The 23056-nt window shown below is 42.2% G+C and overlaps 1 protein-coding gene across 1 annotated transcript in view; it reads left to right on the top strand.

Moving 5' to 3' along the window:
- The window catches only part of TPH2 (tryptophan hydroxylase 2), a 105486-nt gene that overhangs the window by 31811 nt on the left and 50619 nt on the right, over positions 1–23056 (top strand). The window contains exons 6-7 of the mRNA XM_019455115.2: positions 742–938; positions 6303–6438. Coding sequence (XP_019310660.1) covers positions 742–938; positions 6303–6438 — 333 coding nt within the window. The remainder of the gene's footprint in view (positions 1–741; positions 939–6302; positions 6439–23056) is intronic.

Raw genomic sequence — 23056 nt, 5'->3', positions numbered from 1 at the left:
ACATGCTCTACTGACTGAGCCAGCCAGACACCCCAAGAATTCAGTATAGTTTGTTTGTTTGTTTGTTTGTTTTTTAGCATTTCCCAGACGTTTTATTCACTAAACAAAACAATCTCAAAATTACACTCAGAGATTAGGGCGACTTTCCCACAAGGGAAAGAGAACCCACAGGCAATTTCATTTTCTAGAGAAAACATCCATTTATTGCCACTGTTAGGTGATTGCAGAAAAGGCTTCCAGAGCACAGCTTTGTATCTAAATCAGTTTCTCCCAATGCAGAACTCTTACTAGTTATTGATCTCAGTGTAAGAACATATATCCTATCCAGTTTCCATAAGGATGTGTGAAGATATAACTTAATCAAATCATTTATATAGGAGTCCAAATACACAGATTTAGAAGGTTAGAATTTACTTAAAAAAATAATTCTTGGGGCGTTTGGGTAGCTCCGTTGGTTAGGTGTCTGACTTTGGCTCAGGTCATGATCTTACAGCTTGTGAGTTCAAGCCCTGCATCAGGCTCTATGCTGACAGCTCAGAGACTGGAGCCTGCTTCGGATTCTGTGTCTCCCTCTCTCTCTGCCCCTCCCCTACTCATGCTCTATCTCTGTCTCTCAAAAATAAATAAATGTTAAAAAAATCAATAAATAAAATTAAAAAAAATAATGGTAGGTATGAAGTGAGAATACATTTAACTCAGTTACAGAGCTAGATTCATTCTTCGGTCTTCTCTCTTGCCCAGTGGCCAGCCCATTCCCAGGGTGGAGTACACGGAGGAAGAAACAAAAACATGGGGCGTTGTGTTCCGAGAGCTCTCCAAACTGTATCCCACTCATGCTTGCCGGGAGTATTTGAAAAACTTCCCTCTGCTGACTAAACACTGTGGCTACCGGGAGGACAATGTGCCTCAACTCGAAGATGTGTCCGTGTTTCTGAAAGGTAAGACTTCACACAGGCTGTCTCTTCTCTTCCCAGCCAACATCCTTGTTTGTCCACCAAGGACACACATTGCAGCAATGGCCCTTTTTACAAAAAAGGACAAACTCCCTTTGATTTAAAAAGGAGAGCACGGAAGCAGTGATACCTGGGACCACCTGCGGAAAGCAGAGCAGGGACCATGGGCAGGGAGAGGGACTCAGCTGTTCATGCCACTCAGGGGCGCGGTGGGCTCTCTCATGGTTGGCTGTTTATGTGGTAAACCCCAAAGGATGTTTGCAAGTTCAGCTTTGAGATTTTCTGATCCAGGAACTACTCTGTGGGGCTACATAGGGATAGATCGGCCTCAAAGGTGACATTTTATTTGCTTTGTTAAAAATTATGTACTGCATGAAGAAATATCATGGGTGATCTTGAACACTAGTGACTTTCCTTTGGGGGAAACCAGTCAATTAATCAAAGCAATTTTTGTATGAATAAATTATGTGCCAGGGACCATAGTCATGGCAGATATGGGAAAGAACAAGATGAGGTACAGTGATACCTCAAGTTCATGTCCTCTGCGTGGTCGCTCTCCTCCCTGGTCCTCCTGGGACAGCAACTGGGAGAGTTTCTGGGCGTGGCCAATGGGGGTGGGGTTTCATGTGGCTGCACTCCGTCCTCTGAGCTTCACTGGGGTTGAGTCTCTGGGTTCTCTGTTCTTTCCTCTCCCCCTGTTTCCATCGCAGCAGTGGTAAAAGCAGAAGCCTTGTTGCCCTCCTCCTCTCCTGGGTCTCACTTCCTTGCCTGCCTACCCTTTCTATCGGTGATACTTTATTATTTTTTTAATTTTTTTAATGTTTATTTATTTTTGAGAGAGAGAGAGACAGAGTGAGAGGCAGAGGGGCAGAGAGAGTAGGAGTCACAGAATCCGAAGCAGGCTCCAGGCTCTGAGCTGTCAGCATATAGCCTGACGTGGGGCTTGAACTCACGGAGTGTGAGATCATAACCTGAGCTGAAGTTGGACGCTTAACCGACTAAGCCAACCAGGCACCCCTATCGGTGATACTTTATTCTCTAGACTCACTAGGCCCACTTCTAAGGACCCCTCCCCTGACTTCCTACCCACCCTCCCAGCTGTGTAAATGGTCTTGGTTACTCGTTTCCTATCGTTGCTGTAACACGTCACCACAGATATAGTGACTGCATTACCTCACAGTGATGGAGGTGAGAAGTCTAAAATCAAGGTCTTGGCAGGGCTGCATTCTTTCTGGAGGCTTCTATTTCCTTGCCTTTTCAGCTTCTCGAGTCCACCTGCATTCCTTGGCCCCTGGCCTTTTCATTACACTGTTCCAACTTCTTGCTTCCTTTGTCACATCTCTTTCTCTAACTCTGACCCTCCTCTGTCCTTCTTGTAAGGACCCTTGTAATTATATCAGACCCACCTGAGTCATCCAGGATAATCTCTCCATCTGAAAATTCTTAACCTAATCACCCCTGCAAAGTCCATTTTGCCGCATATTCGCAGGTTCAGAACATTAGGGCATGTGGACATCTTTGGAGTTTACCGCAGTCTCCAGGTATTGCCACGTCTAGCTTTGGCACCATCATGAACCTGCTCTTTTCTTTCCATCCCACTGTCACCACCCAAATTGAGGTCCCTATTTTACAGACTTGATGTCTGTATCTTCTCCCCTCTACCCTCTTGTCCACTGCTTCCAGATGAAGCTTCCTAAGGCATTACTTCCTTCCTGGCATCTCTGCTCAGAAGCTATCAGTGGCTCCCCTTTGATGTTACTGGGGCTGGATTTTTTTTTCTGTGAAGGCCCAGATAGTAAATATTTTAGTTTTTGTTGGCCAAGAGGCAAAATTGAGGCCATTATGTAGGTACTTCGATAACCTTTTAAATGTGACCATTAAAAAAAATGTAAAAATTATTCTTAGCTCATGGGGTATAGAAAAACAAGCTGGATTTGGACTATAGGCCATGCTGTACTGATCTCTGGTGTATATAATCAAGTTCTGAACGGCTCAGCCTCAATTCAAGGCCCCCGACCCAGCTTGCCAAGATTGTCTCCTGTGACAACCATGCTGCACACACCCTCTGTTCTACCTGTGGGCTCTCCATACCCTTGCTCACGTTCTGTCTCTTGCTAGAAAACTCATTCCTCCTCTACCTATCAAATTCTACCTATTCTTCAAGACTCAGAGCAAGTCCTGCCACCTCTATGAATCCTGAGCATAACAGTCACCATGACCTTTCCCTCTCAGATTTCTTTGTAGATCATGTGTGTATCGGGAGAGAGACAGGCATGGTCTGAGAGCAGGTACCCTGAGAACCACACCTAGTGCAATGGGAGAGCCCCATGTGTGAACACCACGCATCATATTGGGTACTAAGACAAAGAGACTGAGAACCACTAATCCGTATCACTTAATTAGTGCCTAATTACATAATGTCTTAGGCTGTTGTTTAACTGGATTATATTCTCCCTAACGGCCTTGCCTCTGGCATGTCCCTCTTTGTTTCCCACAGAGTTATGTGCGTATTATAGATTTACCATGGGCTTGATTGCTCATATACGGGAATTGCTTTTTACCATGTTGTTTCTCAGACTCCAGTAATTAGAATACCATCCCATAATTTTTGCCACATCTGTCTCCCAACTTAATATTTTGATGAGAGGCGGTGTGGTATAGCACAGAATCTGGCTGCAGAATTCCTGGGCTGAGTTCTTGGCTGGGTAACCTCAATGAGTTATCCTAACCTCTCTGTGCCTCAGTTTCTTCTCTGGAAATGGAGATCACAATTTTAATCTACCTCGCAAGGTGGCTGGGAAAGGAAATAACCGCTATACCTAGAAGCCCTATAGTTATTTCCTGATATACGTTAAGCACAGCAGAGTCTTAGTTATTATTGCTCTTGTTCTTGCTGTTATTTTCACAACCCTTACCAACCCGACACTGGGAGCTCAGTCTGCACCATTCATTGGCACCTAGCAAGCATAACGTAAATGTATGTGGTATTTGTCTGTTAACTGACTCACTTTTAAATACCTAATTTATTTAAAATTATTTTTTTTAATTAATTAATTTATTTATTTTCAATATATGAAATTTATTGTCAAATTGGTTTCCATACAACACCCAGTGCTCATCCCAAAAGGTGCCCTCCTCAATACCCATCACCCACCCTCCCCTCCCTCCCACCCCCCATCAACCCCCAGTTTCTTCTCAGTTTTTAAGAGTCTCTTATGCTTTGGCTCTCTCCCACTCTAACCTCTTTTTTTTTTTTTTCCTTCCCCTCCCCCATGGGTTTCTGTTAAGTTTCTCAGGATCCACATAAGAGTGAAACCATATGGTATCTGTCTTTCTCTGTATGGCTTATTTCACTTAGCATCACACTCTCCAGTTCCATCCACGTTGCTACAAAAGGCCATATTTCATTCTTTCTCATTGCCACGTAGTATTCCATTGTGTATATAAACCACAATTTCTTTATCCATTCATCAGCTGATGGACATTTAGGCTCTTTCCATAATTTGGCTATTGTTGAGAGTGCTGCTATAAACATTGGGGTACAAGTGCCCCTATGCATCAGTACTCCTGTATCCCTTGGGTAAATTCCTAGCAGTGCTATTGCTGAGTCATAGGGTAGGTCTATTTTTAATTTTCTGAGGAACCTCCACACTGCTTTCCAGAGTGGCTGCACCAATTTGCATTCCCACCAACAGTGCAAGAGGGTTCCCGTTTCTCCACATCCTCTCCAGCATCTATAGTCTCCTGATTTGTTCATTTTGGCCACTCTGACTGGCGTGAGGTGATATCTGAGTGTGGTTTTGATTTGTATTTCCCTGATAAGGAGCGACGTTGAGCATCTTTTCATGTGCCTTTTGGCCATCCGGATGTCTTCTTTAGAGAAGTGTCTATTCATGTTTTCTGCCCATTTCTTCACTGGGTTATTTTTAATGTTTATTTTAGAGAGAGACAGAGACAGAATGCGAGTGGGTTGGGCAGAGAGAGAGGGAGGCACAGAATCCAAAGCAGGCTCCAGGCTCTGAGCTGTTAGCACAGGGCCTGACGCGGGCCTCAAACTCACGAGCTGTGAGATCATGACCTGAGCCGAAGTCGGATGCTCAACTGACTGAGCCACCCAGGCGCCCCCATAAATACCTAATTTATTTAAAAAGGAAACTTTATAAGCAATGATATCCACAAATTCAAAGTTCTTGATGATATGTTAGTCACATATTTTTAAAAATTATATAAAAATAAGATATATAACTATTCAAAAAAGGACCAATCCTCTGTGCACCCCCACATAGGTCCTACATGTGGGATACACCGGTTTCATTGCATAGAAAAGAAGAAGAAGAAGAAAATAGACTTAAGTCTTTGATATTCTCTAGGGAAAAATCCAAAGGAAAAGCTTTTGGAATGAACATATTATTGTTAGAATTATGGGTCTGAGGAGGCCTGAGAACAGGAATATTTTCATGTAGATACCAGAAATCCCAGGATGAACTTGTTTTATAAGCTTAATTGGTTCTTGCCTTTTAAAACCATTCTAGCCATTCTGAGACGCTCTCCTAATGAGATGAGGTTTTCAGAATGGGAGGCTTTACAAAGCTGGCGTCAGAGATAAGAGTAGTTCTCCCGTTGTAAATTTCCTGGGCCTTCATGAAAAGCAAGCATTAGGTAGTGCTTAAACTGAGAACACTGATGACCCACGGCCTAATTGAGTTAGCAGGATAGGGCAGTTTCATAGATTGCATTGTATTCCACTTATTTTGTTTCCTCTTACCATAGACCAATAGACATGTAGAGCTTTAGTGTATCTCTTCAAATTACAGAAATTAATATGATTGTTTTCATAATATCGTAGAAAACAGCAATGTGGAATGAAGGAGTTAGGTGGTATTGATGATAGAAAGCTGTAGTGTGAACTGATTCCACAAGGCTAGCGAAGGGGGTGAATTTACCGTGCGTTAACTGAACACATACAGGCAGAATGGATCCCCACCTGGGGGCGTGTGTCTTTTAGAAACATACCAGGTAATACGTGGTAAGCATCACTTGTCCTGTGAATCTGAGCTTTCTTATCCTAATTTAGCTTCTGAATTTAAATCTTTCAAATTTTTTTCACTTTTTTCTCCCATTTTAATAAATGCCTTGTTCCCCTGGAAACCATCATTTGGGAGTATATTTTAGTAATCAGAAACCACAAACATGATAGCTATTAACCGTATACGTCATTCAGTTGTCAAGAGTTTTAAGACCTTGATTACTTTGTTTCTAGAACCTCCTTATAAATAATAGGACACCCTGCTTGGGCCCTCAAACCTTGTCAAGTTAATACTTAGTTGGTTCTTTCTGTTGCCATTTTAGAAAGATCAGGCTTCACGGTGAGGCCGGTGGCTGGATACCTGAGTCCGCGAGACTTTCTGGCAGGACTGGCCTACAGAGTGTTCCATTGCACTCAGTACGTCCGGCATGGCTCGGACCCCCTCTACACCCCGGAACCGTGAGTACCCACATTGGATGCCTAGGCTGGATGAAGACCACTGTCAAGTTGTCAGTGCTCACTGTACTTGGAAGTGACTTAGGCCCTCTTTGATCTCCGAAGTAATCGTGTCGGTCTAGCCAGCGAGCCAAGTGCTTGTTCAAAGAACCAAATTCCTCAGCTGGGTATGTGGGATCTCCGTATCCTCACTTAGGTTTGTCTCTTTAAGGTTATCCCAACACTGAGGCTTTGGCTTTGGCCCAGCTGTTGGTGATATTGCTCCTTAAAACATGTGTAATTTTTATAAAGCCACGGTCCCTATAGACCATTAGGATGATGTTGCATTTAAAGGAGCAGGGCTCAAAATGCCAATAATAAGGATAATCCCAACACGCCAGGTGCTACTCTCATCAACTCATTTACTCTTCACAGCAATCCCATGATGTAGATGATTATCTCCATTTTTACTGAGGGGAAGATGCAGGCACAAAGGGATAAGTCAGCGTTAACACAGCTGGGACTCACGTGTCTCTTCCCATGAGGAGGCTCTTCCATGTTAAGGAAATTCATGCACATACACCATGACAATTCTCATGACTGATTCCTTCTCCTTCAGTGTTTCACATCACCCCCAAAACTCAGACCTTTTTACTATGCTCTTCCTGCTGTCTTAGTTTCTTGAACACTCCTCCAGTCCTACCTACCACCTCTAGATTTATATGGGGTTAATGATTCTTCTTTGACTCTGTCAGCTTTCTTTGAGAGAATCCACCTTTGGGGCTTTTATTCTCTCTCAGACAATGGGTGGCCAAGGGTTGGGTAAGCTGTGAACTCTCATGTGTTCATAATTTGGCCTTATCACACATGGATTGTAGTCTCCCAGTGTGAAACACTGGCCTGTTTTCTTTTTTTTTCTTTAATTTTTAAATGTTTATTTATTTTTGAGAGAGAGAGACAGAGACAGAATGCTTGCACAGCACGGGCAGAGAGAAAGGGAGACACAGAATCTGAAGCAGGCTCCAGACTAAGCTGTCAACACAGAGCCCGATGTGGGGCTTGGACCCATGAGCTGTGAGATCATGACCTGAGCTGAAGTCGAAAGCTTATCCAACTGAGCCATCCAGGTGCCCCCAACAGTGGCACATTTTCTTTCTTTCTTTTTTTTTTTTTTTTAATTTTATTATTTATTTTTAAAAATTTATATCCAAATTAGTTAGAATATAGTGAAACAATGATTTCAGGAGTAGATTCCTTAGTGCCCCTTACCCATTTAGCCCATCCCCCCTCCCACAACCCCTCCAGCAACCCTCAGTTTGTTCTCCATATTTATGAATCTTTTCTGTTTTGTCCCCCTCCCTGTTTTTATATTATTTTTGTTTCCCTTCCCTTATGTTCATCTGTTTTTTCTCTTAAAGCCCTCATATGAGTGAAATCATATGATTTTTGTCTTTCTCTAATTTCACGTAGCATAATACCCTCCAGTTCCATCCATGTAGTTGCAAATGGCAAGATTTCATTCTTTTTGATTGCTGAGTAATACTCCATTGTATATATATATATATATATACCACATCTTCTTTATCCATTCATCCATCGATGGACATTTGGGCTCTTTCCATACTTTGGCTATTGTTGATAGTGCTGCTATAAACATGGGGGTGCATGTGTCTCTTCGAAACAGCACACCTGTATCCTGTGGATAAATTCCTAGTAGTGCAATTGCTGGGTTGTAGGGTAGTTTTATTTTTATTTTTTTGAGGAACCTCCATACTGTTTCCAGAGTGGCTGCACCAGCTTGCATTGCCACCAACAATGCAAAAGAGATCCTCTTTCTCCACATCCTCACCAAATCTGTTGTTGCCTGAGTTGTTAATGTTAGCCATTCTGACTGGTGTGAGGTGGTATCTCATTGTGGTTTTGATTTGTATTTCCCTGATGATGAGGGATGTTGAACATTTTTTCATGTGTTGATTGGCCATCTGGATGTCTTCCTTGGAGAAGTGTCTGTTCATGTCTTTTGCCCATTTCCTCACTGGATTATTTGTTTTTTGGGTGTTGAGTTTGATAAGTTCTTTATGGATTTTGGATACTAACCCTGTATCTGATATGTCATTTGCAAATATCTTCTCCCATTCTGTCAGTTGCCTTTTAGTTTTGCTGATTGCTACCTTCGCTGTGCAGAAGCTTTTTATTTTGATGAGGTCCTAGTAGTTCATTTTTGCTTTTGTTTCCCTTGCCTCCGGAGACGTGTTGAGTAAGAAGTTGCTGCGGCCAAGATCAAAGAGGTTTTTGCCTACTTTCTCCTCGAGGATTTTGATGGCTTCCTGTCTTACATTGAGGTCTTTCATCCATTTTGAGTTTATTTTTGTGTATGGTGTAAGAAAGTGGTCCAGGTTCATTCTTCTCCATGTTGCTGTCCAGTTTTCCCAGCACCACTTGCTGAAGAGACTGTCTTTATTCCACTGGATATTCTTTCTTGCTTTGTCAAAGATTAGTTGGCCATACTTTTGTGGGTCCATTTCTGGGTTCTCTGTTCTGTTCCATTGATCTGAATGTCTGTTCTTGTGCCAGTACCATACTGTCTTGATGATTAGAACTTTGTAGTATAGCTTGAAGTCTGGGATTGTGATGCCTCCTGCTTTGGTTTTCTTTTTCAAGATTGCTTTGGCTATTTGGGGTCTTTTCTGGTTCCATAAAAATTTTAGGATTATTTGTTCCAGCTCTGTGAAGAATGCTGGTGGTACTTTGATAGGGATTGCATTGAATATGTAGATTGCTTTGGGTAGTATTGACATTTTAACAATATTTGTTCTTCCTATCCAGGAGCATGGAATCTTTTTCCATTTTTTGTGTCTTCTTCAATTTCTTTCATAAACTTTCTATAGGTTTCAGTGTATAGGTTTTTCACCTCTTTGGTTAGATTTATTCCTAGGTATTTTATGGTTTTTGGTGCAATTATAAATGGGATCGATTCCTTGATTTCTCTTTCTGTTGCTTCATTGTTGGTGTATAGGAATGCAACCGATTTCTGTGCATTGATTTTATATCCTGCAACTTTGCTGAATTCATGAATCAATTCTAGCAGTTTTTTGGTGGAATCTTTAGGGTTTTCCATATACAGTAACATGTCATCTGAGAAGAGTGAAAGTTTGACCTCCTCCTGGCCTATTTGTATGCCTTTTATTTCTTTGTGTTGTCTGATTGCAGAGGCTAAGACTTCCAATACTATGTTGAATAACAGCGGTGAAAGTGGACATCCCTGTCTTGTTCCTGACCATAGGGGGAAAGCTCTCAGTTTTTCCCCATTGAGGATGATATTAGCGTTGGGTTGTTCATATTTGGCTTTTATGATCTCTAGGTATGCTCCTTCTATCCCTACTTTCTTGAGGGTTTTTATCAAGAAAGGATGTTGTATTTTGTCAAATGCTTTCTCTGCATCTGTTGAGAGGATCATGTGGTTCTTGTCCTTTCTTTTATTGATGTGATGAATCATGTTAATCGTTTTGCGGATATTGAACCAGCCCTACATCCCAGGTATAAATCCTGCTTGGTCATGGTGAATAATTTTTTTTAATGTATTGTTGGAGCCAGTTGGTTAATATCTTGTTGAGGATTTTTGCATCCATGTTCATCAGGGAAATTGGTCTATAGTTCTCCTTTTTAGTGGGGTGTCCGTCTGGTTTTGGAATCGAGGTAATGCTGGCTTCATAGAATGAGTTTGGAAGTTTTCCTTCCATTTCTATTTTTTGGAACAGCTTCAAGAGAATGGTGTTAACTCTTCCTTAAATGTTTGGTAGAACTCACCTGGAAAGCCATTTGGCCCTGGACTCTTGTTTTTTAGGAGATATTTGATTACTAATTAGATTTCCTTACTGGTTATGGGTGGTTCAAGTTTTCTGTTTCTTCCTGTTTCAGTTTTGGTAGTGTATATGTTTCTAGGAATTTGTCCATTTCTTCCAGATTACCCATTTTTTTGGCATATAGTTGCTCATAATATTCTCTTATTATTGTTTTTGTTTCTGTTGTGTTGATTGTGATCTCTCCTCTTTCATTTTTTATTTTATTTATTTGGGTCCTTTCCTTTTTATTTTTGATCAAACTGGCTACAGATTTATCAATTTTGTTAATTCTTTTAAAGAACCAGCTTCTGGTTTCATTGATCTGTTCTACTGTTTTGTTTTTTTTTTTTTTTTTTGGTTTCGATAGCATTAATTTCTGCTCTACTCTTTATTATTTCCTGTCTTCTGCTGTTTTTAGGTTTTATTTGCTGTTCTTTTGCCAGCTCCTTAAGGCATAAGGTTAGGTTGTGTATCTGAGGTCTTTCTTCCTTCTTTAGGAAGGCCTGGATTGCTATATACTTTCCTCTTATGACCGCCTTTGCTGCATCCCAGAGGTTTTGGGTTGTGGTGTTATCATTTTCATTGACTTCCATATACTTTTTAATTTCCTCTTTAACTGCTTGGTTAGCCCATTCATCCTTTAGTAGGATGTTCTTCAGTCTCCAAGTATTTGTTACCCTTCCAAATTTTTTCTTGTGGTTGATTTTTGAGTTTCATAGCGTTGTGGTCTGAAAATATGCACGGTATGATCTCGATCTTTTTGTACTTACTTAGGGCTGATTTGTGTCCCAGTATATGGTCTGTTCTGGAGAACGTTCCATGTGCACTGGAGAAGAATGTATATTCTGCTGCTTAAGGATGAAATGTTCTGAATATATCTGTTAAGGCCATCTGATCCAGTGTGTCATTCAAAGCCATTGTTTCCTTGTTGATTTTTTGATTAGATGATCTGTCCATTGCTATGAGTGGGGTGTTGAAGTCTCCTACTATTGTGGTATTAATATTGATGAGTTTCTTTATGTTTGTGATTAATTGATTTATATATTTAGGTGCTCTCACATTTGGCGCATAGATGTTTACAATTGTTAGGTCTTCTTGGTGGATAGACCCCTTGATTATGATATAATGCCCTTCTGTATCTCTTGATACAGTCTTTATTTTAAAGTCTAGATTGTCTGATATAAGTATGGCTACTCCGGCTTTCTTTTGTTGACCATTAGCATGATAGATGGTTCTCCATCCCCTTATTTTCAATCCGAAGGTGTCTTTAGGTCTCAAGTGGGTCTCTTGTAAACAGCATGTAGATGGGTCTTGTTTTCTTATCCATTCTGTTACCCTATGTCTTTTGATTGGAGCATTGAGACCATTGACGTTTACAGTGAGTACTGAAAGATATGAATTTATTGCCATTATGATGCTTGTAGAGTTGGAGTTTCTGATGGTGTTCTCTGGTCCTTTCTAATCTTTTGTTGCTTTTGGTGTATATATATATTTTCATCTTTTCTCCTCTCAGAGAGTCCCCCTTAAAATTTTTTGCGGGGCTGGTTTAATGGTTACAAACTCCTTTAATTTTTGTTTGGGAATCTTTTTATCTCTTCTTTATTTTGAATGACAGCCTTGCTGGATAAGGAATTCTTGGTTGCATATTTTTCTGATTCAGCACACTGAATATATCCCGCCATTTCTTTCTGGCCTGCCAAGTTTCTGTGGATAGGTCTGCTGCAAACCTATCTGTCTTCCCTTCTGGGTTAAGGACTGTTTTTCCCTTGTTGCTTTCATGATTCTCTCCTTGCTGAGTATTTTGTGGATTTGACTATGATATGCCTTGTTGATGGCTGGTTTTTGTTGAATCTAATGGGGGTCCTCTGTGCTTCATGGATTTTGATGTCTGTGTCTTTCCCCAGGTTAGGAAAGTTTTCTGCTATGTGATTTGCTCACATAACCCTTCTACCCCTATTTCTCTCTCTTCCTCTTCTGGGACCCCTATGATTCTGATGTTGTTCCTTTTTAATGAGTCACTGATTTCTCTAATTCTTAAATTGTGCTCTTTTGCCTTAATCTCCCTCTTGTGGTGCTTCATTATTCTCCATAAGATTGTCCTCTATATCGCTGATTCTTTGTTCTACCTTGTCCATCTTTGCAGCCGCAGCATCCATCCGTGATTGCAGCTCAGTTATAGCATTTTTAATTTCATTCTGGCTATTTTTTACTTCTTTTATCTCTGCAGAAAGGAATTCTAATCTATTTTCCACTCCAGCTAGTATTCTTATTATTGTGATTCTAAATTCTGGTTCAGACATCTTGCTTGTATCTGTGTTGGTTAAATCCCTGGCTGTCGTTTCTTCGTGCTCTTTCTTTTGAGGTGAATTCCTTCATTTTGTCATTTTGAAGGGAGAAAAGGAATTAATGAGATAGAAAATTTGAAATTAAAAAGTTGAAATTTAAAAAATATTAAAATTAAAAATTAAAAACATACACACACACACAAATTGAATAGATGATGCTAGATCCTAGCTGTGTTTTGGTCTGGGTGTTGAAAGTGGTTTGACAAATTAGAGAAAAAGAAAAGGGGGGGGGGAGAAAAAAAAGGAAATCATTTGAGAATTTGAAAAAATGAATACACTGAAGTAGACTAAAATGAGATGATGAGGGTAAAATAGAATTTAAGAAAATATACACAAAAGTAAAGAATATAGTAGAAAAAAATTAAAAAAATATTTTTAATAAAAATTAAAAATAAATATGAATTTTTTTCATTTTCTGTATTTAAGAAAAAAGAAACAAAAAACATAAATGAGATTAAAAAAAGAAGAGAAAAAAGAAATCGTTTGAAAATTTCAAAGAGTGAACACACTGTAGTAGACTAAAATAAAATGATGGAAGTAAAATAGAATTTGAAAAAATTTACGTAAAAGCAAAAAATATAGTAAGTAAAATTAAAAATTAAATTAAAAATTAAATATTTTTAATAGAAATTGAAAGAAAAAACGAAGTTTTTCTCTTTCTGCATTCAAGAAAAAGAAAAGAAATGAAAAAGAAAAAAGAAAAAGAGAAAAAAAGGAAATTGTTTGAAAATTTGAAAAGGTGAGTACACTGAAGTAGACTAAAATAAAATGATGGAAGTAAAGTAGAATTTGAAAAAAAATTACACAAAAGTAAAATACATAGTAATAAAAATTAAAGAAAGATATTTTTAATAAAAATTGAAAATAAAAATGAATTTTTTCTCTTTCTGTATTCAAGAAAAAGAAAAGAATTGTAAAAGAGAAAAAGAAAAATGAAAATTGAGCCTGCTAGCAGATTAAAGTAGGACTGAAACTGCTTCATTTTCCCCTAGAAGCAGTCTATGTAGCTCTTTATACTCCATAAATTAAGCTGGCGGTGAGTCTTGTGTTCTTGAAGAGTGAAGTTGGCCCAGTTGGGCGGGGCTCAGTGTAACAGCTCCGCTCTCCACTAGATGGCGCTGCTAGCCTACTGGGGTGGATAGTTGCAGAGCTCGTAGGTGCGCATGCACATGCGTGGGAGTGATAAAAAATGGCGGCGTCCGGCTACCCAGTCTGTTCTCCCCATCAGCAATCGCGCACCCATCCTCTGTCTTCAGCTCTCGTCCACTCCCTGCTTTTTTACTCTCCGTGACCAGGCCCCAAGCAGTACCTCTCTCCCAAGTTTTGTCTCAGATGCGGCTGTTTATCCTGGCCCCTTACTTCCGAAGGACTGCGGCTTTGACCCGTTCCGCCCCTCTGCGGGAGGGTCTCACTGAGCAATGGCTGAATGAGCAATGGCCGAATGTCGGCTGCACCCAGGAATGTCCGCTGGGCCCTGCTGCTGCTGGTGCCCCAAGACTGCGGCCAGGTGCCAGCCCGCCTCAGAAAGTTTGCGAGATAGTGTTGCAGCAGCGTTTCAGGGATTATGGAAAATCACAACACACACCTGGCATCAGGCTTCACCCTTAATGACCTTGTTCTAGCAACAGCAAATGTGGCTGTTCTCTGGGGTCTGCTGGGACCAGGTGGCTTCAACAGTCTCTACCAAATGTCCTTCCAGCAGTGGAACTGCTTTTCCCCTTGTGGCCCGAGAACCTCCTGGACTCCACTCTGTTCCTGAGGATTCGCCCTTCCCACCAGAGCACCGCCAGGTATCGAGCTGCAGAGTTGCAGCCTTTGCACTCCCCTTGTTTACAGTCTTGATGGAATTTAAACCCTCTCCTTTCTCCTTTCTCCCTTTTTAGTTTAGTCCCCGAGGCTGTTTCCAATTTTCCACTTTCTCTCCAGCTGCTTTTGGGGAGGGGTGCGTTTCCCTTATTCTCTCCCCTCCCCAGTCATCGTCCTCTCTCCGACCACAAAAGCACCTCCCTTCCTGTGCCTCTTGCTCCCCAAGTTCACTTCTCTGTGCCGCGTACCTGCTGAATTCTGTGGTTCAGGTTGTGCAGATTGTTGTGTTAATCCTCCAGTCAGTTTTCTAGGTGTGCAGAATGGTTTAGTGTTGGTCTTACTGTATGTCATGGATGCGAAACACAAAAAGCTTCCATGCTGTTCTGCCATCTTGGCTCCTACTGGCACGGTTTCTTAAACTTACTGAATTTTCCACTGCCTTCAAAGAAGACACAAATCTCATCTCTGGGAAACATTCTCTTGCCATCCCCATGCACAATCGCTTTTTCCTCAGCAAATGTTATTTGCTTTCCTTATCATCCACTTATTACATGTATTTAACCATGCTAGATTTTAACCTTTTAATTTGGGTCTTACATCTTTACTGAAATTGTAAACTACTTGAATATTTCTTTCTATTCTTTAAAAAAAAACACTTATTGGGAGATTACTATGTGCTTAGATTGTCTAGGAACAATGTCCCTGTCTAAAGACAATGTCCCTGTTCTCTTGGATGAATGAGTGGAGGTAGAGGACAATGGTCAGCATACAAACATCTCGGTAATATGATATTGGGTGTAAGTGCTGTGATGTGCTAAAAGTGCTTTAAAGACAAATAAAACAGGGTGAGAAGATGAATAGTAGTGGATGTTGCTCTTTTGGGTTGAGTCATCAGGAAAGCCTCTCGGGAAGTGACATTCAAACAGAGACCTGAATGCAAATATTTCCTTTTTTTTTTTTTTTAAAGTTTATTTATTAGGAATTTTCTTCTTAACATTTATTTATTTTTGAGAGAGAGAAAGAAAGAGAGCATGCAGGAGGAGCAGAGAGAGGGAGACAGGCATCGAAGCGGGCTTGCTATGAGCATAGAGTCCTATGTGGGGCTTGAACTCATAAACTGAGATTATGACCTGAGCTGAAGTCAAGAATCTGCAGTTTAACAGTCTGAGCCACCCAGGCACTCCTAGGTTTGTTTATTTATTTTGAGAGAGAGAGAGAGCGCATGAGCATGAGTGTGTACAAGTGGGGGAGGGGCAGAGAGAGGGAGAGACAGAAACCCAGGCAGGCTCTGTGGGGAGCCTCCTGATGTGGGGCTCAAACCCATAAACTGTGAGATCATGACCTGAGCTGAGATCAAGAGTCAGACACTTAACTGACTGAGCCACCAGGCTCCCCTCCTTTTCTTCTTTCCAAATATTTCCTGGTAGAATATTCCAGGTAGAGAGAAAAGAGCAAGAGCCAAAGAGCCCAAGACTGGGAGTTGTCACTGGGTCTCTGCCCCCTTGGGCTCCATTTGAATAAACACCGACCCCTAATCTTACTCTCATTTGTTACCCATTGTTCTTCAGGACACTGGGGTTATCACTTTGCTTGTGATGCTGTTTTACTAGAATAATATTGTGATTAATGGGCTGCCATTGATCTTCACTGTGGAGCAGAGTCCTTGAAGGTTGAAGCAGTTGACTAGCTGGTGGTGGTGGTGGACGTAGGCAAGGATTTGAGCTGAGCCTCTGAAGTTCCCCTCCTCCTCTTCAGCAGGCAGGCGGCTCACTGACCAGGTAGGTCCCAGCAGGGTCACTACATTGCTTTTTAAGCTCCTTTCAGCTTCCCTGAAAGTGTTTTCAGGGTTAACAAAGGTTACTACTTATAGGACTCAAGACATTTGGAAAAGAAATGCTTCTTGTAGTGGAGTGAGTACTCAAAGGAGCATTGTCAGAGTTAGAAAGGCAATCTCTAAATCTAGCCCAGAGGGTTTACAAATGGCCCTGTTTACAAATAGCAGGCACTTTGTTAGTTCCTTTTGAATAACTGGCCCTCGTGAGACCTGTGATAGCATGCCAATAGGTATGCAGAGAGAGAGGGCAAAGAAATGAGATTTTAGCCACAGAGATCTATAAAATTTTGGGATAATGTGTTACATTTTTACCAAAGTACTTTCAGCCAATTCATTCGGCAAACATTTATGTGCAATGCTAGCAGGGAGGTGCAGTGGATTCAAAGATGAATAAAATATAGCAGCTGTTTCTTAAAGCAGCTCACATTCTGGCAGGGGAGATAGAAACATAAATAATTATGCAAGTGTGGTTAGGGCTATAATGAGGGTGTGTATAAAGCAGTCCTGAAAGGCTTTTCAGAGAGGGTGTAAACTGAGTGAGGGTCTAGAAGGGTGGATAAGAATTTATGTTTTTGTACAAGGCAGGGTGGGGAGGGAGGGGAAAGCTTTCAAGTCAAGCAGACAGCAAGTGCAAAGTTGTGGAAGCTCACAAGAGGCATAAGTGAGCAAGGCTTGTTACACCAGAGTGGCCAGAGCATAGGGTATGTATTAGGGATGGATTTTTTTTGTTTTTTAGTTTGCAGTGTAAATGATCATTTGTCAAACTTGGACAATTCTGTAGGCAACAGGGAGTTATCCAAGGTTCTTGAGCATGATCAGATAATTGTATTTGAGAAAGATGATGGGGACTGGGGGATGGGGAGGTGTAAAGAATGAACAAGTTGGAAAACCAGCAGGAGCTCACATTCCAGTGAAGGAATATAGTTTATAAGTTCTTGACCTAGAAAAGGTCAGTGGGATAGGACAAGAGGTCACCTATTTGAAAAGTATCATCGCAATGGAATTAACAATATTTGGTGACCATGAGGGTGAGGAGAAGGTCCTCAAGATAATACTAAGGTTTTTAGACTGGGAAGCTGAATGGATAGTTTTTTTCTAAAAATGGCTGAGAATATTAGAGCAGGATCAGGCTTGGAAGGAAAGGGCAAAGAAGGGGCAAGGAAGGAGGGAGAGAAGAGGAGAATTTGGGATTGGGGCATGTTGTCTTTGAGGTGCCCAGGGGTGGACATCCTGGAGAAGCCCCTGGTAGTTGGAAGTAAGTGTTGGGAGTTCAGAAGTGAATTTAAAGCTCCCACTATAGATGTGAGTGTTTTCTTCTTCTATGACTCCCATGACCATTCAGACAAGAGGATGCTTAAGTCAGAGGATAGAAACCTGGGACTTGCTAACTTGGGTGTTTTACAGAATCTTTTTTTGGGGGGAGTGGGTTTTCTATCATTCATTGTTTTTTAAATTATTATTTTATGAGTACGTAATACATGTACATAATTCAGAATTCAAAGCACACTGTGGACTTAAAAAAAGGGGGCAGTGGTGACACTGCCTGAGTGGTTCAGTCAGTTAGGCATCCACTCTTGATTTGGGCTCAGGTCATGATCTTATAGTTCCTGAGTTCAAGCCCTATATGGGGCTCTGTGCTGACAGTGTGGAAACTGCTTGGGATTCTCTCTTTCCCTCTCACTCTGCCCCTCCCCTGCTCATGCTCACTGTTTCTCTCTCAAAATAAATAAATAAACTTAAAAAAAAAAGCACACTGTAAACAGTGACTTCCTTTCCCTCCTTTGCTCCCTTGACACTCCCTTCACCTCCCCAGGAGACCACTCATGCCAGTTTCCACTGCACCCTTCCAGAAGTAAACTGTGCAGACACAATTCTCTGTAAAGATCCCTTTAATTTGTATTGCAAACTCCCAAGTCCCTTCACAGCTGCAGCCTTGAATGGATGGGGCACCACACGGGGAGTGCCGGTTCCTGCCCAAGCACTTTTCCAGGCATTGTCTTTGTAATGAAATCCCATTTCCTCAATTGAAAACCAACAGAGGGCAGATTCTCCAATTTGTGAAGTTCAACTTGGCCCCTGTGTTTGGTGCCTGCACACTCGGCTTCCAAATAACCGCCTTCAATTGCCGAAATGTTGTATTGGAGGCAGCGCTAATGAGACAAAGGTGAGCCCTGAAGACGCAGGTAGAAATGAGAGTGAAAGCTGAAAAAGACATTATCTGAAAAAAGGATTTTATTTTCCCTTCTCATTCTGGGTAGAATGCATTTTGATATCCTAGCTCTCAACAAATATTGGGTTTTAAACATGTCTTTGGTCTTTTTCAGCATTTTACATTCTAAAGGCTCTGTGTTCTCTAAACTTGGCCAGATAGTGAGACTTTAATTTAAAAAGTGATGGCAGATTGGATTGGTTCCTTGGGGAGAGTTTTCTGGCCTGGAGGACAGCAGTGAACGTTCTGGAGAATCAGTGACTCCTGGTTTTCTTGGTTGGGAGGACTGACTTGCTTTTCCCTATGTTTCTACCTATATTGAAAGGTTACTGGTTTTGCTAGAAGTGGAGAGATCTCCTTCTCCCCTTATCCAGCACTCGGGGCACGGATTCTGCACATCACCATTGTGTGGCTACATGCTTTGATCGGCTATGATCACACGACACTTTGTCACTGATTGAGTATTGAAGTTTATAAATGATTTCCTTTAAATAAATCAGTTGGGTCAAATTCAAGGTTATTCCAACAGCAGCGTCCTTCTCACTCAGTGGAAGGAGAGGGAAAGATGCAGAGATCCAGGGTGCATGGGTATGTGAGCATCACCCAGCACGTGAATTGTGGCACAGTCATTTGAGAAGGCCCACCATCTCCAGGTCTCCTCTCTGCCTCTCGGGAAATCCACTGTGGCTGTGTCATAGTGCACCCTCTGGCCACCTCATCTTTTAGAACAGGGTTTCTCATCCTCAGCACTGTTGACAATTCTTCGTTGTGGAGGGCTGTCTTGTGCCTTGCACGATGTTTAGTAGCATTCCTGGCCTCTATCCACTAGATGTCAAGAGCACCCTTCCACTGAGGCCAGAGGTGACAACCACACATGTCTGCAGATACTGCCAGTTGTCCCCTGAGGGGGGCAACATTGCCCCCAGTGAGAACCACTGTTCTGGAAGAAATCTGTCATGATGACATTGTTGCTCTGTCTGCCAGTTATTGCTCTCTTTTCTTTGAGAAGCAGTCTGTAGACTTTGTTTCCTTTCTGAAACATAAATGCTGTATAGCATTCCCTTGTTTAACCTCTGTTGTTCTGTGTTGTGTGTAGAGAGAAAAGTCTGATCTCATTAAACTATAACTTCTGCTTCTCTTTCTGCCTCCTCCAAAACCCTATGCTCCAGTCACACTGCACTTCTCACCATACCTGTGATCCTGCTGGTTCATGCCCCTGCCCCTTTGCACAGGTGGTTCATTCTACCTGCAATGGCTCTGGTAAAATCCTTTTAATTCTCTAGATGAAAGCTCAGTCACAACCTTCTCTGTGAAGTTTCTTCTCGTCGGAGCTGGATGATCCTGTAACACTTTGTGTCACTTAGATTTTAGCACTGACAACACTGAGTGGTAATTAATTGTGCATGTGTCAGTCTCCTTCATAAGATTGCAATGAACTCAAAGCCGGTTGGCACAGGCAGTGTGGAAGCAAGGAGGTCAGACTGAGGGAGCAGTGGATCCCCAAACCTGGCATATAAGGTGAAAACTGAGTCCTGTGTGGGCTGAAGCCATGGACAGTACTGCTATCAGGAGGTGCCAGGTTCGAGATACACTCAGAGTCCCAGACCCAGTCAGAGATGCGTGGAGTGAGGGAGCACAGGGGAGTGAATGCTGCGGATTTATTTGAAGCCCTGGGCATGCACGGTGTGTTGGTGAGGCCTCTGTCGGAAAGGCTGCAGCCCTATATTGGGGGGTGTCCTCCCCTCTTCCCAGTGGCTTTACTCTGATTTCAGGGACATGTCTGGACACCCTTTGATGAATTTTTACACATTCACTATCTTCAGGCAAAATCCTGAACCTTTACTGGTGCAATTATAGGCAGCAACTGAAGCTGTGAGGATAGGTCACTTGGCTCTCTTCAGTCACACCCAGTAAGGGGCAACCTATCCTGCTCATCTATTTTGTGTTTGGGATAAGGATCGTTTCAGAATAAAAAAAGTGGTTATTCACTGTGAAGCTGGAGAAGAAGGGCAAAAGGAAATGTGCAAGTTGTCCCCACCTCCCCCTTATTAAAATGAGGGAAAAAGAGCAAGAGAGGGAAGGAGGGAAAGAAACAGAGAGGAAAAGAGGGAAACAGTCTGCACTTTACATGGTGCTAAAAAGGTATATATTTCTGCCTTTGTGTAACTAACCCTAAATTTTGTCCCACTTAAAAGGCAGGAAAGCTCATTGTCCTAACTTTAAAAATAATGTCATTCCAGGGTGCCTGGATGGCTCGGATCATGATCTCTCAGTTCGTGGGTTTGAGCCCTGCACTGGGCTCTGTGCTGACAACTCGGAGTCTGGAGCCTGCTTCAGATTCTGTGTCTCCCTGTCTCTCTGCCCCTCCTCCATTCATGCTCTGTCTCTGTCTCTCTCTCTTTCTCAAAAAAAAAAATAAACATTAAAAAAAATAATGTCATCCTGTGACATGTTCTAAGTTATATTTGAACTAATATTTAAAATATTACATTAAGAAGAAGTTCTAGGAGATTGGCAACTCCTGCCAAGCACTAGTGCAGGTCCCCAAGGGACTGCCATGTAGGGGGATGTGTCATTCATGTCTGACATGAATGACATGTCTCTCCTCCCCCAGGGAGAAGAGTGGATCAGGGAGGCATCAGCATCTCTGGGTTTGTCTCTAGAAGCTTCTTGCTGGAGTGGCTGTGATTCAGTTGAGGAGTCTCAGGCATACTGGGAGGAGAAGCAAATTGTAGGCAGGGAACTTTCCCTCACTCCCTGGTTTGGTCTCTGACATCAGGCTTCTGCTTCTTACAAGGTGCTTTGGATTTTCAGATGCAGTATGTATTCCACTCTCCCTAGCTCTGCTTTAGTTCCTTTGATTTCTCCTCCCTGGGCATGTCCTTCCAGGGGATCTGCGGTCTCTTGCTCATAGTTTCTACAGACTCCTTGAATGTGTTTTGTGCAAGGTGGTTGTTGAACATCTGCTAACCGAATTTGCATGTGAACATGTACTTGTGTATATGATTTTCAATTACATCTGGAGTCCTGATGCCCAGTGGTATCTTAGAAATGCAGAGCTCTATTTTTTTAAATTTATTTATTTTGAGAGAGTGAGTGGGCATGTGTGCATGAGTGGGGAGGGGCAGAGAGAGAGAGGGAGAGAGAGAATCCCAAACAGACTCTTCACTGTCAGCATGGAGCCTGATGTGGGGCTCCATCGTGAACCATCAGATCATGACCTGAGCAGAAGTCAAGAGTTGGATGTTTAACTGACTGAACCACCCAGGCACCCCAGAGCTCTTTTTTTTTTTTAATTTTTATTTTTTAACATTTATTTATTTTTGAGACAGAGAGAGACAGAACATGAACAGGGGAGGGGCAGAGAGAGAGGGAGACACAGAATCTGAAACAGGCTCCAGGCTCTGAGCTGTCAGCACAGAGCCCGATGTGGGGCTCGAACTCACAAACCATGAGATCATGACCTGAGCCGAAGTCGGACGCTTAACTGACCAAGCCACCCAGGCGCCCCAGAGAGCTCTTTTTTTTAATTTTTAATTTTTAATTTTATCAAGAGCATGAGTGGAGGAGAGGGGTAGATGGGGGGCGGGGAGAGAGAGAGAGAGAGAGAGAGAGATTGAGAGATTGATTCTTTTAAAAAATTTTTTTTTAACGTTTATTTATTTTTGAGACAGAGAGAGACAGAGCATGAACAGGGGAGGGTCAGAGAGAGGGAGACACAGAATCTGAAACAGGCTCCAGGCTCTGAGCTGTCAGCACAGAGCCCGACGTGGGGCTCGACCTCACGGACTGAGAGATCATGACCTGAGCCGAAGTCGGCCGCCCAACCGACTGAGCCACCCAGGCGCCCCGAGAGATTGCTTCTTAAGCAGGGCATGGAGCCCGATGCAGGGCTTGATCTTACGACCCTGGGACCATGACCTGAGCTGAATCAAGAGTCAGAAGGTCAACCAACAGAGCCACCCAGGCTCCTCAGAAATGCAGAGCTCTTTAATAAGAAATATAGTTCAGGATGCCTGGGGCTTAAGCATCCGACTTCAGCTCAGGTCATGATCTTGAGGTTCGTGAGTTCCAGCCCAGTGTCGGGCTCTGTGCTGACAGTTCAGAGCCTGGAGCCTGCTTTGGATTCTTTGTTTCCCTCTCTCTCTGTCCCTTCTCTGCTTGTGCTGTCTCTCTCAAAAATAAATAAATATTAAAAAAATATATATATAGCTCAAGAAAACCATATTCTCCTGGGGCCAAATTTCATGCTTTCCTTCAGAAGCTGTGTGGATTGACTGAAATCTCAGAAGTGAAGGATGGGGCAAGAAAACCCTATTTTCTAAGGCTACGTGCACACACACACACACACTCACTCATTCACTCACTCACTCACTCACTCACTCCTGTATAGTCTGGTCTAGTTCTCCTCAACATAGGCCAAACCCACCCCGATCTAGATTTCTGAACAGAGGTGGCCGAGGCCTCATGGTACTGTACTGGATGCCCTTTGAAACTTAAAACATTGCCAGGGCAGTGTTGAAGTACACATCCATAGCACATGCCCTCTACCCCTTGTCTGTTTCTCAGGGAGGAGCAACCAGGAATTTTAAATATAAATGTACAT

This window comes from Panthera pardus, unplaced genomic scaffold (genome assembly GCF_024362965.1).
Source record: "Panthera pardus isolate Hobbes unplaced genomic scaffold, ASM2436296v1 HiC_scaffold_6, whole genome shotgun sequence".
Lineage (NCBI taxonomy): Eukaryota > Metazoa > Chordata > Mammalia > Carnivora > Felidae > Panthera > Panthera pardus.
Note: the sequence above shows the minus strand (reverse complement) of the source record. Positions and strands in the feature narration are given on the sequence as shown.